General features: G+C 56.9%; 1 protein-coding gene across 1 annotated transcript in view; it reads left to right on the top strand.

The window, feature by feature from the left end:
• The window catches only part of DBH (dopamine beta-hydroxylase), a 30,217-nt gene that overhangs the window by 4,779 nt on the left and 6,943 nt on the right, over window positions 1-18,495 (top strand). Inside the window, exons 2-9 of the mRNA XM_008070799.2 lie at window positions 699-845; window positions 3,122-3,379; window positions 4,374-4,550; window positions 5,412-5,514; window positions 10,235-10,401; window positions 15,084-15,227; window positions 15,607-15,645; window positions 16,849-16,908. Coding sequence (XP_008068990.1) covers window positions 699-845; window positions 3,122-3,379; window positions 4,374-4,550; window positions 5,412-5,514; window positions 10,235-10,401; window positions 15,084-15,227; window positions 15,607-15,645; window positions 16,849-16,908 — 1,095 coding nt within the window. The remainder of the gene's footprint in view (window positions 1-698; window positions 846-3,121; window positions 3,380-4,373; window positions 4,551-5,411; window positions 5,515-10,234; window positions 10,402-15,083; window positions 15,228-15,606; window positions 15,646-16,848; window positions 16,909-18,495) is intronic.

Genomic DNA, 18,495 nt, shown 5'->3' with positions numbered 1-18,495 from the left:
ATTTATTGTAGAGATGAGGTCTCGCTGCCCAGGCGGGTCTCGAACCTGCGGGCTCAGGCAATCCACTCACCTCAGCCTCCCAAAGGCGCAGGATTACAGGCTGAGCCACTGAGCCCGGCTTAATTTTTTGATTTATTGTAGAGATGAGGGCTTGCCAAGTTTCCTGGGTTGGTCTCGAACTCTCATGCTCAGGCAATCCATTCGCCTCTACCACCCAAAGTCCTGGGATGACAGGCTGAGCCACCACGCCCGGCCTAAATTTTTTGAGGAGATGAGGTCTTGCTATGTTGTCCAGGCTGATGTTGAACTTCTGGGCTCAAGCAATGCTTCTGCCTGGGCCTCCCAAAGGTCTGGGATGGCAGGCATGAGTCATCGCGCCTGGTCGGTGGGGCACCTTCTTAACAAGTCATGTGTCCCAGCTGAAGTCTGGGAACCCTCATGGCTGACAGCCCCATGACCCGGCTGGTGTTTGAGAGCCCCAGTTCATGGCCGCAGAGAATGTGGGCACCACTGGGGCTCCCCTGTGCTCCCTCCAGGCAGAAGCAGATGTAGAGAGTGTGGGTGAACACCCAGCCCCAGGCAGAACCCCCGATCCACTGGAAGTGAGGTCTGCACCAAGGAGGGCCCCAGGCACCTCTGCCCCTGTGGATCAGGCCTGCGCAGCTCAGCGTGCTCAGAGCCGGCGCTTGCCTCCGCAGGATGCCTGGAGTGACCAGAAGGGACAGGTCCACCTGGATCCCCAGCAGGACTACCAGCTGCTGTGGGCACAGAAGACCCCGGAAGGCCTGTCCCTGCTTTTCAAGAGGCCCTTTGGCACCTGTGACCCCAAGGATTACCTCATTGAGGTAGGTGATGGCCCCAAATGGCTGGGACAGCGAGGGCTGCGAGGATCAGTGTCAGGCTATGACCCTCTCCTGTCCCTGATAAATCAGAGACCCGGTCCTGGGCCTGGGCCAGCAATGGTGGAGAGTCAGCCAGAAGGGTGGCCCAGAGGCAGCCAGCTTAGTGGAGACAGTTTAGGGTGGGCCAGCTCTGCTTCCAGCCCAGGGACCCTCCAAGAAGTAGCTCTCGGCTGACACATGGCCGGCATGGTTTCTAGACGCGGGTCTTGCCCCAGAGCCTCTCAAATTGACAAGAGCTTGCTCCTGGGTGTTTCTCCACCCCGGTCCCATCATCTTCAGGTGGAATTCTGGAATGAGTCCAGGAAGCCTGGCTTTCTGTGCCTGCCTGTCGCCAACTTGCTGTGAGGCTTGGGGCCGGTCCCTTCCTCCTCTGGACCTTGGTTTGCCTCTATGTTAAATGGGCATGGAAACTAGATCATCTGTGAGGGCAGGCCAACTTTGCCTGGGAGTTCACGGACACAAGACAGACCTAGAAAACCACAGGCTTCTTATTCTGCTCTGAGACCACCCCTCCCCGCCATTAGGGAAAACAATTCACCTTGCCCTTGAGCACACAGGTGTGTGATCACCCTATTGCAAGCCCTTTTGGGATCATAGTCTAAAAGTTAACCATTTAAGCCTTCTTGCCCACTTGGCCACCTGTGAAACCCTTGGGTACGGCAGTGACATGGGCTGACAGTCGGTGCCAGGTCTTAATCCATGGGGGTGACCAAATGCCCACACGCAGAGGCCAGGGCCGTTGAAAGCCAATCTCTTGCATTTCCTGAGACAGAGAAGAGGCACCTGTGTCCCTCAGGGCCACGTGAGGACCCCAGGTTTGGTAAGGAGAAGAGGCAGGAGCGAGGGGAGAGCCCAGGCCAGAGCCTTTATTGGGATCTCCACTGGAAAGGACAGCAGGGTTCGGGAAGTCGCTTAGTTTGAATAATTCCAGCAGTCTCCGGGCTACAGGGAGGGTTCTCTAATTGCCTGGTTCCTGGCCCTGGGGTGATTTAGGGCTGGGGCAACACCGGCTTGGGGCATGAGAGTCAGGAGGAGGTGGAGGCTGGGGACATGGGCTTGGGATGGGTCTGAGGGTTTAGGATGTGATTTTTCTGCACCCATGAGAGCTCGTCGCGGGTGAGGGTAAACAATGATGGGCTCTGCGATTTCATTAACGGGCACCACGTGGACAGACAGACACCACATCTAAGGAGATAGAACAGCTGCCGGGTTGCCACGTGCAGAAACCAAGGCCCAGAGATGAGGTGGGCTCACCCAGGGGCTCGCGGCACACCAGGGGCAGAGCTGGAGCCAGAAGAGGTGTCCTCCTTCTGGGAGGTGTGGGGCAAATGGACATTTCTAGGTGAATGGGTAATAAGCAAGGTAGATAGATTGTCTTGTTACTTTATTTTATTATTATTATTTTTGAGTCGGGGTCTCACTCTGTCACCCAGGCTGGAGTGCAGTGGCACAATCCTGGCTCACGGCAGCCTCAACCTCCTGGGCTCAGTTGATCCTCCCACTTCAGCCTCCCGAATAGGTGGGACTACAGGCGAACGCCACCACACCCTGCCAATTTTAAAAATTTTTTGGTGGAGACAAGGTCTCACTGTGTTTCTCAGTCTGGTCTTGAACTCCTGGGCTCAAGCAATCCTCCTGCCTCGGCCTCCCAAAGTTCTGGGATGACAGGCATGAGCCACTGTGCTTGGCCTTTTTAAAAAATATGTTTGAGCCGGGCTCGATGGCTCAGCCTGTAATCCTGCGCCTTGGGAGGCTGAAGTGAATGAATTGCCTGAGCCCGCAGTTTCGAGACCCGCCTGGGCAACTTGGCGAGACCTCATCTCTACAATAAATCAAAAATCAGCCGGGTGTGGTAGCGCGTGCCTGTAGTTCCAGCTACTCGGAAGGCTGAGGCGGAAGGATCGCCGGAGCCCAGCAGGTCGAGGCTGCGGTGGCCGGAAGTGACCGCTGCACTCCGGTCTGGGTGACAGAGTGAGACTCCAACTCAAAAAAAAAAATTGTGTTTGATGCATGGTGCGAGTGGGGGTGCTGGGAGTGGTCAGTCTGGGATTTGAGCCCAGCTGGGGCCATGCAGAGCCCTGAGGGTCCCCTCGTTTGCAGAGACGGGGGTGCAGTGTGTCACTGGTCAGGTGTGGGTGGGCAGGGCCATGGCATCCCCTCCGGAGCCTGACTCTGGGGACTCTGCATGGGCGGCTGACGGGGCCTGGTCCCTGCTGCAGGACGGCACCGTCCACCTGGTGTACGGGATCCTGGAGAAGCCGTTCCAGTCCCTGGAGGCCATCAACACCTCAGACCTGAAGACGGGGCTACAGAGGGTGCAGCTCCTGAAACCCGACATCCCGATCCCAGCCATGCCGTCCGACACACGCACCATGGAGATCCGCGCCCCCAACGTCCTGATCCCCGGCCAGGAGACCACGTACTGGTGCTACATCACAGAGCTTCCCCACGGCTTCTCCCGGCACCACATCGTCATGGTACTTGAGTTCTGGGGCCAGGTCTCACCCCACCCTTCCTTCCTCTGGGACCTCGGTTATTCCAGACCCCAAGGAGCTGTCTAGGGTCCTGACTGACCAGGTGTCCTCTTACTGCCCTAGCCTCAGGCCCCCGCTCAAAGTCCCTCGAGGCAGCAAGTGTCCTCCAGGCCCCTGTCACCCTGTCTCACCCTCAAAGTGCCTCTGGGCTCCAGTTCCCTTGCCTGGGCCGCAGCAACCAAGATCTATGTAAAATCTCGTCCTGAGATTTCCTTCGTCAACTTACCCAATGGTTGCTGGCCTACTTGGTCTGCATTTTTCTCCACGATCTAGATTTCTGCATCTTCCCTTGGGACTGGAGCTGCTGTCCCCCTGTCTGTCAGGCCTCCTCTCCCTTGTGTGTAAAAGCAGCTCAACAGAGAACTCAATGGCACTAAATTGTCACCCTCTCCCAGTCAAGGCAATAGCGGTGGGATGTCCACTATTTGCCTGGCGCTAGGGCAGGGGCATGGCGACCGCCCACTTTATCACCTTAGTACCCAGGTCTAGGTGCTGTCCCTGTTTCCAGAAGGGAAAGTGTAGCCCAGAGAGGTTATGTAAGTACCCAAAGTCACACAGCAGGAAGCCACCAACCTCAAAGGTGTGCTTGGGCCCTGCCTCCCGATGGAGACACAGGAACCCAGCCACGACCCTGTACTCTGAGGACGGCTGCCTTTCCGTCCCCACCTCGTCAGGAAATGGCTTGTCTGCATCCTCAGATTTCCTGCACTCTGGGGCTCTCTGTGGGCTTCTGGAAGATTCCACCCGGTTCTGAGTTGGCGACTCTTCCACCTTCGTGGCCCTGAGCCCCAGGAGCGCCCCTGGAAGTGGCCTTGGCCATCCCACCCGTTTTAGAGTTGGACAAACGGAGGCCCACGGAGGGGAGGCCCCAGCCAGCGGCGGAGGGAGGGGTGGGCGGGCATCCGGTTCCCCGGCTCAGGGGCTGCCTCCCCCGCAGTATGAGCCCATCATCACTGAGGGCAACGAGGCCCTTGTGCACCACATGGAGGTCTTCCAGTGTGCCCTCGAGTTCGAGACGGTGCCCCACTTCAACGGACCCTGCGACTCCAAGATGAAGCCCGAACGGCTCAACCACTGCCGTCACGTGCTGGCCGCCTGGGCCCTGGGCGCCAAGGTGAGTCTTCGGGGCCGAGGCCCCTGCCTCTGTGTCCCCAGCCCCGCCGTCCCGGAGGCCCCAGGAAGGAGGCTCCCAAGGGTGCTTGTGAGGCCAACAGGAAGGGCCCGTGCCGCGAGAGGCCTCTGTGATATCTGAATCCCACGTTCCTTTGTGCTGTAAAGCCTTCTTCCGGCCTTCGTTTCTTTGCTATAAAAACACAAGGTTCAAGCCGGGCCCGATGGCTCAGCTTGTAATCCCGCGCCTTAGGAGGCTGAGGTGAGTGGATGGCCTGGGCCCACAGGTTCGAGACCCACCCGGGCAACTTGGAGAGACCTCATCTCCACAATAAATCAAAAATCAGCCAGGCGTGGTAGTGTGCGCCTGTAGTTCTGGCTACTCGGAAGGCTGAGGTGGAAGGATCGCTGGAGCCCAGCAGGTAAAGGCTGCGGTGGCCGGGAGTGGCCACTGCGCTCCAGTCTGGGTGACAGAGTGAGACTCCAACTCAAAAAAAAACCCAAAAAACAAAAAAAAACGCAAGGTTCCCACGGGCCCGTGCACTTGGCGGGTCAGAGGGTTTTGTGCACAGGGTGGTCCTGGGGTAGGGCCCGTGGTTGTGCCCGTGGGGGTCTCATCGACTTGTCCACCAGTCCAGGGAAGAGGCCGGGGGGAAGGGCACCGGTTCCCTCCCCGTCTCCCTGACCCGAGTCTCACAGGACATCCCTGGGAGCAGTAACGGGCCCCCTGTCGGCAGGAGAGTGTCGCTCGGACCCCACCACCCCTTTAGCTCGGGCCCCAACGGTCGGGTGGGTTTGCCCCTGACCCACGCCCGGGGCCTCTCATGACACCTGGGTCTGCCTGACACTGCTGTCCCTCCTGCAGGCATTTTACTACCCAGAAGAGGCTGGCCTGCCTTTTGGGGGGACTGGGTCCTCCAGATTTCTCCGTCTGGAAGTTCACTACCACAACCCTCTGAAGATCCAAGGTAAGAGCTTGGGCACCACCTTCAGACACCCCAGGGCCCAGCTGTGTGGAGTCGGGGGGAGATCACGCACTGTCTGCGGGGCGCCATACCCCCTCCCCGGAGCTGGAGTCTTCCGTCACATGGCACGAGGCCCTGCATCACGCTCCATCACCCCTGGCTGCCGTAGACCCGAGGACTTGGTGGGGTCAGTTCATCCCAGCAGGAACCATCCGCAGGGACTCAGCCCCTCCGCCTCCCTTCCGCCTTGAGACGCTGGCCATGACACCAGCTGCCGTGGACACGGCGCCGTCCCAGGGGCTCCCACCTGGCAAAGGCCAGGCAGAGGCTTCTTGCCTCCTCATTTTGCAGCTGAGAAAAACTAAGGCCCAGAGGTGAAGGGACAGCACCAGGGTCATGGGGTGAGTCGGGATTTGAGGCCTGGCTCTGTCACGTCCTCGGCCTCGGGCACGTGGCCTGCACTTGAACCTGGCAAGGCTGGCCGGGTTCCAAAGCTGTCGCGCTGGCTCTCCTGATGTTTAGAGGCTGGATCAGGCTGAGCCCGCGTGGCCCTGCCCCACAGCACCAGCCAGGGCGGGAAGCTAGCTTTGGGGTGTGTGCGAACCAGCAGGTCTGAGGGAGGGTGGCAGAGAGAGGTGGAGGGCTCGGGCTGGAGGTGCCCTGTGTGCCACCCTCCCCTCCCCCCACAGATCTACGTCTCACAGGGCCACTCAGACAGCAGTTTCCTCCCACCCCCGACTGCCCCTCCCTAACGGGATGACCCCCCAGCACCCTCAGATTGTGGTTCCGACCTCTCCAGGACACGTGGGGCCAGGACAGGGCATCGGGCAGGATGGCGGGGTGACAGGTCATTCCAGAGTCCACAGTGGTCGCTGCCAGGACCCCCCCAACCCTTCCTCTGATGGCCTGACCAGTGGGAGGTTCCACCCCCGAGATGTTCCCTGGGAAAGGGACAGTCCTAGTCCCCTCGGGGGCGTTTTTTGGCTACAAGCGTGTCTTCTGAAAACACGGTCCAACAGAGCCTGTGGCACTGAGGGTGAGTAGGCCCGTGGGCTCTCTACCCCGAGTGTATGTGTCAAGGGCGACAAGTAGGTATTGCTCACGGGACTCTCTGCTGATTGGCAGCATTGTGGAGAGTGTCCGGCCGGAGGGAATCTCAGGCCCACCTGGGCCCAGCAGGGCGGTGCTGCAATTGACTATGCCGTAATTGACTCGTGATGTCTGCCCTGGGCACTGGAGGGCGGCTTTGTGTCGTATGTGTATTTGTTTAGTGCTCTTGAGCTTATAAGCACCTCAACACTCAGTGAAGACAAGCCCTCCCCCATGAGAAGTATGTGGGATGGCAACCTTGTTCCCCTAGTCACCACAGAATGCCTTATGCTCAGAAGGGGGAAATGACCTACCCTCCATCACCCCTGGGCTCATGTGCCCTTCCCCTGGGCTCATGTCCTGGCCGTGTGTTTCAGTGCCCAGGCAGCAACCCACGTCCAACTTAGCTCAGACGTGCAGGCACAAGGGCCCTTCCCACTCACCTGCTTCCTCGGTTTTGCCCCGTTGGTACAACGGTCTGAGAACTGCAGAAAAGAGTTTCAATACAATCAACATTTATGGGAGGCCACCGCATGAGGGATGTTGTTTCCAACTCTGAGGGGAATATCAGGATGAGCAAGACATGTCCATGCCCTCAGAAAGCTTCTGGAAGGGAGATGAAATAGGGGCATGCACACACGTGCACACACACACGGGAAACAAAATAGGTCAGGGTCCACGTGGTATGGGTGACATCGTGGTGGCATTTGACAAGGGCCTTGGAGGACAAGGAGGGTTTTCACGAGGGAAGCTGCCGGGGGCCACAGTCCAGAAACAGTCTGTGCATAGACAAGGAGGGGGCAAAGTCGAGAGTATATTCTAGGAACGCAGGAGGCCCAGCTTGGCTGCCGTGTAGGGTTTGGGAAGGGGCGCTGGGAGCAGACAGCAGCTGCAGCTGGATCTCCCCGTACCTGAAGGTGGAACAGTCAGTCTGTCTTTAGGGTGGCAATGCCAGTTGGCATTGTATCAGAAGCCGAAAATATTTCTCTCTTTCTGTTGCACCTGTCCTGTCTGCCATATATAGTCTCACACACACACACACACACACACACACACACACACTGTTTTGGAACAGCAGTCATTTTCATCTGGGCAGACAAGGGGCAGAAACAGCCTACTAGCTGACAGCATCGACTCCAGGCTAGGTCCTAGCCTACACCTTGCCAGTGCAGTGACCCTGGCGGGGTGACCTTAACCTGTCCCTTTTTCTCAACTCCCACAACTGCTACGTGTCTGGGAAACGTTTACGCACATAATCCTCCCAACTTGATGTAGGCGCAGGGCTGTGCTCAACTCACAGCCGCCGGTGATTTTTTTTTTTTCCTGGCTGCATAAGTGACTACTTTCAGCCACTGCGGGAATTATGTACACATGCACAAAGAAGGTTCTAAGTCAGCTTGGGCCTTAGTATGATACGGGATTTATTGTGCATTTAAAACCCGAAAGCAAATGGATTTTTTGAAAACTCTTTAAGCATCGGGGAAGTCTGTCTCTTCCTGATTATTTCGTTATATTTATGGATCCTTTGGCAAATATAAGGACGCCCCTGTCACTCCACAAATCTTGAGATGGGCTGCTTTTCTATAAATATCAAAATCCCACAATTATTTCATGATTTAATCCCTTTCTGAATTCTAACCAATGGCAACACCCTTTTTATTATTATCCTCTGATGTAATCAGCCCAGAGATACGAGAGCTGTTTGAATTTGGATGTTGTAAGGGAATTTTACGGGGTGGGAGGCAGAGGCAAGAGAACTTGTCTTGGGCGTCATCTTTTTTATTTTTAAGTGAGGGTCTCACTCTGCCGCCCAGGCTGGAGTGCAGTGGCATGATCACGGCTCACCACGGCCTCGACCTCCTGGGCACAGGTGATCCTCCTGCCTCAGCTTCCCAAGTAGCCGGGACTACAGGACGTGTCACCCTGCCTGGCTATTTTTTTGAATTTTTATAGAGACAAGGTCTCACTGTGTTATCCAGGCTGGTCTTGAACTCCTGGACTCAAACAACCCTCCCGCCCCGGCCTTCCAAAGTGTTGGGATTACAGACGTGAGGCACCACACCTGGCCTCTTTTCCCTTAATCTTATCAGAAGTATTGTCCCTCTGCATTAAGACCCCTTGCCAATTTCACGTTCCTTGTTGCCTGACACCCCTTCCCCTCTCATAATCCGGGGAGTCCCACCTCTGCTGTGTGTCCAAGGACCTGGGGCCACAGCCAGGCCTTGAGACCACCCCCTCCCCGCAAGGGCACTGCCAGTACTCAGAGCCAGGCCGCCGACTGGTTCCCACAGCATGGCGTCTCAGGAGGGGTGGGACTCCCTGGAGGATGCGTGGCTGTGTGGACCCCCGGCCCCCTGGCCATCAGTTTCTTATGACCTCTAGGAGGCCTGTCCAGGGACTCTCTAAACAGAAAAATGCAAGAAGAAATGCCAGGTGTGACTCACCCACCATCAGGAGACATGCACCGTCTCCATGACTGGAGGAAGCCCTGAATTTTTCCTTTGGCAGAATCCCCTGACTGTGAGCTGAGGCCCAGAGAGGGACAGTGAGTCACTCGAGAGCACACAGCACGCTGTCGACCAGGGGGCACTGGGGACGTGTGGGCTCAACCTTTCCTGCTGGTCCTACTTCTGGGGGCCACGATCCAGCTCAGTCTCTCCTGGGAGGCTTTCCTGGGTCTGTCTTGATCCTGCAGCACAGTCCTCAAGGCAGTATAAGTGGGAGGTGTGTCCCTGAACACGTCTCATTAGCCGCCACGCACAGACGTGCTCCCACTCACCCAGCTCTGACGGGTCCAAGGCTCTCCTGCGAGAGGGATGAGCAGAGGGGACTTGGTACTTCCAGGCCCTCTTCCTTGCCGGGATCACACCCTGCAGGCTGATTTCCCACTTGGGTTCCTTTGATCGTGGAGGAAGCACATCAAAGCACCTGCAGGACTGTCTGAGCACAGAATCCACCTTGTCTATGAACCTCCAAACCCGCCATCGGCACCTCAACACCCCTGACTCCACAGTGTGTTTTAAGTCACTCGCTTTATCAGGTCTTCCCAGAGCATTTGACTAGTTCTCGTGGAAACAACAGCTCCAGGCCAGGCGTGGTGGCTCATGCCTGTCATCCCAGCACTTTGGGAGGCTAAGGCAGGAGGATCACTTGAACCCAGGAGTTCGAGACCAGCTGGTCAATGTAGTGAGACCCTGTCTCTACAAAAAAATTTAAAAATCAGCTGGGTGTGGTGGCCTGCACCTGTAGTCCCAGCTTCAAGGGAGGCTGAGGCAGGAGAATCTCCTGAGCCCAGGAGGTCGAGGCTGTAGTGAGCCACAATCGCGCCACTGCACTCCAGCCTGGACAACAGAGTGAGACCCCAACTCAAAACAAACAAACAAAAAAACCACCCACTCTGTCTTCCCCACGGGCACTGCATCGTGGGCGTTCACTGATTCTTGTGTCCACCTGGAGTCCAAAGCTGAGGGCACGAGGACATTGGCTCTCAGTCTGCCCAGCAGGTGGGAGCAGGTGGGGCGACCGACTTCACCTCCTGGGCGTGGGCGCCTGTGGCCTCGGGTGACCTCCCTGCAGTGGGAGACCAGAGGGCCTCGGTTGACCACCCCCCTCCGCCCACCCCGCCTTCTCCCAGGCCGGCACGACTCCTCTGGGATCCGCCTGTACTACACGGCCACACCGCGGCGCTTTAATGCAGGGATCATGGAGCTTGGGCTGGTGTACACGCCCGTGATGGCCATCCCCCCGCGGGAGACCGCCTTTGTCCTCACTGGCTACTGCACCGACAAGTGCACTCAGCTGGTGAGTGGTGCCGTGCCCTATCCCCTTGCCCTGCCGAGGCCCCCGCAGGTGGTGGCCCTTCCTGGGTGGCTTGTACGGCTTTGACTCTGCCCCCGAATCCCCTCCCAGCCCTGCATGCAAGGGAACACCTCCTCCCCCACTGCCAAGAGGACATTTGTGCACCTGACTGACCCTCCTTCTCCAATAACCGCTGCAGCTCACATGGGTCCACACCCATGTGTCCAGCTTCCGTGTGCCGCAGTTTAAAATATGCTTTTGCTGTAATCCCAGTGCTTTGGGAGGCCGAGGTGAGGGGATTGCCTGAGCCCATGGGTTCAAGCGCAGCCTGGGCAACTTGGCGTGAGATCTTGTCTCTACAATAAATTTTTAAAAAATTAGCTGGACCTGGTAGCATGCGCCTGTATTTCCAGCTACTTGGAAGGTTGAGGCAGAAGGACCGCCGGAGCCCAGCGGGTCGACGCTGGGGTGGCCGTAAGCATGCCACTGCACTCCAGCCTGGGCGACGGAGTGAGACTTGGATTAAAAACAAAAATACACTTTCGGCCAGTCACAGTGGCTCATGCCAGTAATCCCAGCACTTTAGGAGGCCAAGGTGGAGAGATTGCTGAAGCCTAGCAGTTTTGAGAGCAGCCTGGGCAACATGGCAAGACCTCATCTCTACAAAAAAATCTGAAAATCATTCAGGTGTGGTGGTGCGTGACTATAGTCCCAGTTACTCGGGAGGTTGAGGCAGGAGGATTGTCTGAGCCCAGGAGGCCAAGACTGCAGAGAGCCGTGATCATGCCATTGTACTCCAGCCTGGGGGACCGAGTGAGACTTTGATTTGGAAAAAAAAACACAACACTTTCATTATGTAAGTCATGACACACACCTTTACCACTCAGAATTGCAGGCCCTCTCAACCTCTCAAGTCTCGCCCTGAGAGATCTACTTATTGGATCTTTGTGTCCTTCTAGACTATTCTTCTGTATATCTCTACATGCCCTTCCAGATGATGGGAACCGTGTGTGTGTGTGTGTGTGTGTGTGTGTGTGTGTGTGTGTGTGTGTGTGTGTTTTAACCCTATGGAATAGTTTACAAATGATTCAACGTGTGGAATAATTTGCCTGTGGTTTGTTTTTTTCATTGCTGCATAGTATGCCACAGGTCGGGGTTTTTCACTGTGTATGTGGCCAGGGTGGGACCAGGGAAAGCCAAAAGTTTCCCTGGGGTGTAAAATTTCAGGGAGCACCCATCCTGCATGCAGGGTGGGGGTACAGGTTGTATTTAGATGCTGGCACCAACAGTGGGGTCTCAGCTTCTGGGGTGCTTGTGTCCTCCTGGTCCTGGTTTGTGCTTAACTGTTTCCCTGTCCATCCACGTTGCGGCTCTTGACAACTCTGCACCCATAGAGAAGGCTGCAGAGAGATCGTTGATCGTTGTTTATGTGGAAGCTTTTTTTTTTTGAGTCGGGGTCTCACTCTTTTGCCCAGGCTGGAATGCAGAGACACAATCACTGCTGACCACAGCTTCAACCTCCTGGCCTCGGGAAATCCTCCCACCTCAGCCTCCCAAGTAACTGAGACTACAGGCACGCCCCACAATGCCTGGCTAATTTTTTGTAAAGACAAGGTCTCCCTATGCTGCCCAGGCTGGTCTCAAACTCCTGGGCTCAAGCAATCTTCCTGCCTCAGTCTCCTAAAGTGCTGGGATGACAGATGTGAGCCACCGTGTCTGGCCAAGGGAACATGTTTCATCCCAGAGATTTCTAGAAGTGAAGTTGCTGCCCACAGAGGACATGGACATTTTTTAATAGATCTTCCAAAGTGTCCTTCTGAAAGCCAGTTCTGCCCCTTTTTCCTGCACATGGTACACAAGGGCGCTGGGTCCCCAGACTCATGGACACTTTGCATCAGCAATGCCATGAGTGGAGAAAGATATCACAGTGCTGTTCAACTTGACTTTTCTGACCCTTTGTGGACTTGAGGAACTTTTTCATCTGCCTCTTGGCCATGTGTTCTTTCTGTGAATATCTGTTCATTCCTTTGTGCAGTTTTTCTAATGGACTATTTGTCTCTCTAACTGTTGGTTTCTAGGAGCTCTTTATATATGACGGGCATGATGTCATAGTTTGTTGTGTATGTGGCAGACATTTTCTTACTTCTCACAATTACCTGTAAGTAAGTTGGCATGGATGTGCCCGTTTCACAGATGAGGAGGCTGAGGCTTGCTAAGGTCACAGTGCCAGTAGCTGTGGAGTGAGGATTGAAATACCATTGTCTGACTTTGAAAGCTGTGCCCTTGGCAACAGGTTGCTTTTAATGTGGTCTTAAGTCGTGAATTTTCTTTTCATCCCATGACTCGATCAATTGGGATTTGTTCTTCCTGTGGGTAAGGTCCCGGAGTGGCATGATCTTCTTTTTTTTTGAGTTAGAGTCTCACTCTGTCACCAAGACTGGAGTGCCGTGACACACTCCCGGTCACCGCAGCCTCGACCTGCCGGGTCTGGCGATCCTTCCACCTCAGTCTTCCAAGTAGCCGGAACTACAGGTGCACACTACCACATCTGGCTAATTACTGATTTATTGTAGAGACGAGGTCTCTCCAAGCTGCCCGGGAGGGTCTCGAACCCGTGGGCTCAGGCAATTCACTCGCCTCGGCCTCCCAAAGTGCTGGGATGACAGACTGAGCCACCGAGCCTGGCCGGCACCGTCTTCTGAGCATTAGGCAAGTGTCCTCGGAGCTGAGGAGAAACGAAGCCATCAGCCGGGACCGCACGCCTTTTCTCTTGCTGTCAATCAGCTTTTTTTGCCTGAGACCTGGGGTGAAGAATCTTGAACCACACCCTGTGTTCTCACTTCTCCAAAGCCCCCACTGCTGAAATTTGGGGCCATGAAGACACTCCCTGACCAGGGCTTAGGGGAAAGTTGGTCCCTCACAGGGAGGCAGGGCCCTCTGACCCCTCTGAGCTGAGAACACCCTCTCCAGCCCTAGAGATGCCAACTCACATCCGCTCACTGGGGTCCTCCCCTACATCATGGTGACAAAACCAGTGTTTGGTCTTGTCTCTTCTTCAGCAGGTAGGAGAGGGGCTGACACTCTTTGGTCAAAAGTCTGGCAGAGTCTAGACATCCGAGTCACAGAGACTGGCCAAGCAAGTGTGTTGTTGGGACCAGAGTCGCCTGCAGAACCCACGCCTCCCTCCACCTGCCTGATGCCGTTGTCTCCAGGCCAGGGTCGGCCTCTGAGGGCCACAGGCCCCACGTTAGCAGGGGCTCCCAGGCCCGGCACATGGTGGTCACACATTAGTCATCGCGAGGGGCCCAGAGGTCTCCATGATGACAAAGTCCGGGCAGCAGCTGGCTGGGAGAGAGACAGAAGGTGCGGATGTGGCAGCATCCGTGCAAAAGCACAACCACCTGGTCCTCCAGGGACGGGGTCACAGCCCCTGGGGCTCTGCACCTGCTGACAGTTCTTTTCTATCTAAAAAAGTTAACCTCAGGTGAGGGGAAACTTTCATCCTCTGGAAAGTTCCCTCAGCCTCCCATGATGACACAAAGCCTCTTTTTTTTTTGTGAGTTGGAGTCTCACTCTGTCACCCAGACCGGAGTGCAGTGGCCACTCCCGGCCACCTCAGCCTCGACCTGCTGGGCTCCGGTGGTCCTTCCGCCTCCACTTTCCAAGTAGCTGGAACTACAGGTGCGCGCTACCACGCCCGGCTCATTTTTTTGATTGATTGTAGAGATGAGGTCTCATCAAGTTGCCCAGGCGGGTCTCGAACCTGCGGGCTCAGACAATTCACTCAGCTCGGCCTCCCAAAGCACAGGATTACAGGCTGAGCCACCGAGCCCGGCCGACACAAAGCCTCTTGATGTGACGGCTACCTTCTTGTCCGTGCAGCCAGCGCTGGGTCGGCGGCAGAGCCAGGCAAGGGTGGCCACAGGGGGGACGTTTTGCAGATGGAATGGGGCCATGCCATAGGACGGCCGAAGGGCCCACCCAGGCCTGCCACGTGGTGGGCTGCAAAGTCTGACCTACCACTGGGGCTTGCTGATCATCCGACAGGGGCCCATGGGCAAGAAGGCCACATCTGTCCACGCGGACCCTGCCCATGGGGTGCCCTCCTGGAAGGCCTGTGGACGGAGTGAAGATGGCCCGATCAGGCTTCAGGGCTCGAGGGAGGACCGCAGGCCCAGGACAGCATCTGTGCCCGGATGAATCTCCAGGAGGCTGTGTTGGCAGACCTGGGCCGTTGAGGCCATCTCACTCTTGTCACCCTGTGAGGATCTTATTTGTTTGTTTTGAGTCAGAGTCTTACTCCGTCGCCCAGGCTAGAGTCCAGTGGCGTGATGATGGCTCACTGCTGCATCGAACTCAAGTGATCCTCCTGAGGAGGTGGGACTAGAAGAGCGTGCCACCACGCCTGGCTATGTTACCCAGGCTGGTCTTGAACTCCTGGCTTCAAGCGCTCCTCCCGCCTAGGCCTCCCAAAGTGCTGAGACTACAGGCGTGAGCCACCTTGCCCAGCCCCCTGCAAGGTCCTGATGGGGAGTCTAACCTGACCAGCTGGAAAGAGCTAGAACCGACAAATGTCCCAGGGAAGCAGACCAGCTCTGTGTGGGCTGTTCCCTGCTGGGTCCTAGACCAGAGAGCATGGCCAGGGACGCAGGGGTCAGGCCCTGAATGTCGCTCGTGCCCCGCAGGCCCTGCCTTCCTCCGGGATCCACATCTTTGCCTCTCAGCTGCACACACACCTGACCGGGAGGAAGGTGGTCACCGTCCTGGCCCGGGACGGCCGGGAAGCGGAGATCGTGAACAGGGACAATCACTACAGCCCCCACTTCCAGGTAGGGCCCAGCCCCGCCGGCCTGCTTGACCATCTCTCCCCTGTTAGCCGGAGAAATGGCTTGTTCTGGGCCAGGCCCGGCGACGGGTCGGCCCCACCCTGGGGTCTGCCTCTAAGGGCGGGCCCCGCGTGGTTGTGGTGGGGTTTGGGGGACCCGGGCAGGCCCCTGGTCACACCCGTCCTGGGTAGCAAGCTTCTTGTTCCAATCAAGTTCCCTCCCTGGCCAGAGGCCACATTCAGCCTCCCGCAGAGAGGCTCCCAGCAGTCAGCGAGGCTGGCTCTCGGAGGGAGGCCCGAGGGAGAACAGGGTGGCTGGGAGTTGGGTCTGCTGCTCTCTGAAGTCCGCTCTTCGGCTCCCTTCTCCGCTCTGCCCACCCCAGGAGATCCGCATGCTGAAGAAGATCGTGTCGGTCCACCCGGTGAGTGCCTGGGCAGAGGCAGGGAGGCCGCCTCTCCGCCACTGGCTGGAAAGTGCCACCCCCAGGGAGACAGAGCAAGCGATGGGGGAGGGGAGAGTCACACAGGGGAGGGGGTAGGCTTGAGAGGGGTCGGGGTCTGGTGCTGCCTCATGGGGAGATTCACGTGGGGGTTCACGGGCACATCAGAAGAGGAGGCCAGGCATGGTGGCTCACACCTGTAATCTCAGCGCTTTGGGAGCTTGAGGCAGGAGGACTGCTTGAGGCCAGGAGTTTGAGACCAGCCTGGGCAACTCGGTGAGACCTCATCTCTACAAAAAATTAAAAAATGAATCAGGCATGGCGACGCATACCTGTGGTCTCAGCTGCTCGGGAGGCTGAGGCAGGAGGATCGCCTGAGCCCAGGAGGTTGAGGTTGCAGTGAGCCATGATCATGCTACTACACTCTAGCCTGGGCGAGAGAGTGAGACCCCCAACTCAAAAAAAAAAAAAGCCGGGCTCGGGGGCTCAGCCTGTAATCCCGTGCTTTGCGAGACTGAGGTGAGTGAATTGCCTGAGCCCGCGGGTTTGAGACCCGCCTGGGCAACTTGGCGAGACCTCATCTCTACAATAAATCAAAAATGAGCCGGGCATGGTAGCACGTGCCTGTAGTTCCAGCTACTTGGAAGGCTGAGGCGGAAGGATCTCCGGAGCCCAGCAGGTCGAGGCTGCAGTGGCCGGGAGCGGCCACTGCCCTCAAGCCTGGGCGACAGAGTGAGACTCCGACTCAAAAAACAAAAACCAAAAAAAGACAAAAAAGAAAAGAAGAAAAGGGATCAGCCAGACTCCAAACTCAAGAGCCTTAAGGACAAGTTGAGGATGCTGAGGTGGGCAAGGGAGCCCCTGATCACACAGAAGGGAAACCTCAGTTCCCAGCCGACTTGCCGAGTTCACCCTTGAGCTGTAGTCGCCAGTCCGGGCCCTGTCTACAGCCCGTGTCCTCATGGGAGGGCACCCACTGAGTCACAGGAGCTAATGGGACACAGGTTGTGCCCCTCATGTGTGTGGGGTGGGTGCGGGGGCCGCTGCTGGGCTCCTTGTAGCAGACCACACCAGTCGCACCCCAGCTCGGGCCGTGGTACACGGAGTCGTGATCCCACCGGGGCTGGGCCTTGCACTCCTGGTGACACCGGCGGCCGGTGCTGATGGGGCCTTTGGTTCCCCCAGGGAGACGTGCTCATCACCTCTTGTACCTACAACACGGAGGACCGGGAGCTGGCCACCGTGGTGAGTCACCTGATTGCCCCCTCACCTGTCTGGGACCTGGGCCATCTGGCGAGGGATTCTGACATTTCCAGGAGGCCAAGTCTTAACTCCTCACCTGATCACAGGCTGCCAGAGGACAGCGTGTCCTTTCTCAGCCCGTCAATACACCAGCCATTCTCAGGGCCCACTCCCCGGATCCACACCGCAGCCTCACCTGGGAGCATGTGGCTGATTCAGCACCCGGGCTACCACCCCAGACCTATTGAGTCAGAGATGCAGGTGGTGACGCCTGGTGATCTGTGTTGGGTTTTTTTGTTTTGTTTTGTATTTTTGAGTTGGATTCTCACTCTTGCCACTCAGGCTGGAGTGCAGTGGCACGCTCACGGCCCCCGCAGCCTTGACCTGCTGGGCTCAGGTGATCCTTCCGCCTCAGCCTTCCAAGTAGCTGGAACTACGGATGCATGCCACCATCTAGTTTTTTTGTGACTTATTGTAGAGACGAGGTCTCGCCAAGTTACCTGGGCTGGTCTCGTACCCCAGGGCTCAGGCAATCCTCTTGCCTCGGCCTCCCAAAGTACTGGGATTACAGGGTGATCTACTGTGCCTGGCCTTTTTTTTTTTTTTTTGAATCAGGGTCTCGCTCTGTCATCCAGGCTGGAGTACAGTAGCACGATCATGGCTCACCATGGCCTCGACCTCCTGGGCTCAGCCAATCCTCCCACCTCAGCCTCCTAAGTAGCTGGGACTTGAGGCATGCCTCAAGTAGAGACAGCCTTGCTGTATTGCCCAGGCTGTCCTTGAACTTCTGGACTCAAGCAATCCTTCTGCCTTAGCCTCCCAGAATGTTAGGATAACAGGTGTGAGCCACTGTGCCCAGAGCCAGATCTGTGGGATTTTTTTTTTACAAACTCCCAGATGACTTTCACACCTGCTCAAGTTTGAGATCCACTAGTGCCAATACACATCCCTCTGCACCCATGTGCCAGGCCCTGGGGTGGGTGTGAGGAGAAGCCATGGGAGGCTGACCCTTGCCTTGTGGAGCTCTGAGGGCACCGGGGAGACAGGCCTGCAACAGCTGCTGCAAGAGACAGGCAGTTACAATAAAACTCAAGGTCGGGCCAGGCTCAGTGGCTCACGCCTGTCATCCCAGCACTTTGGGAGGCTGAGGCAGGCGGATCGCTTGAGCCCAGGAGTTCGAGCCCAGCCTGGGTAACACTGTAAGACCGCTCCTCTACAAAAATTCCAAAAATTAGTCAGGCCCAGTGGCACACACCTGTAATCCCAGCTATTCGGGAGGTTGAGGTGGGAGGGTTGCCTGAGCCCAGGAGGTCAAGGCTGCAGTGAGCCGTGACAGGGCCATTGCACTCCAACCTGGTGACAGAGTGAGACTCAGGCTAAAAAAGAAAAAAAAAAAATCTGAAGGTGAAGAGCCAACGGGTGGGAAGCCAGGGAGGGTCTTGCCAGAAAGGTGGCCTCAGGTGGGGCCCCAGGAGGGGGAGGAAGGCGGAGGAAGGCTCCATGCAGGGGCGAGGAGAGGAAGGCCTAGAGACAAAGGATGTTCTCCAGATGGAGGGGAGGGGAGGTTTGGGTGGGGGGTTGGCCATGGGT

This window comes from Carlito syrichta, unplaced genomic scaffold, assembly GCF_000164805.1.
Source record: "Carlito syrichta isolate Samal-C Ts95f unplaced genomic scaffold, Tarsius_syrichta-2.0.1 Scaffold314018, whole genome shotgun sequence".
NCBI classification, from domain to species: Eukaryota; Metazoa; Chordata; class Mammalia; order Primates; family Tarsiidae; genus Carlito; species Carlito syrichta.
This window is presented reverse-complemented; position numbering and strand designations above follow the sequence as displayed.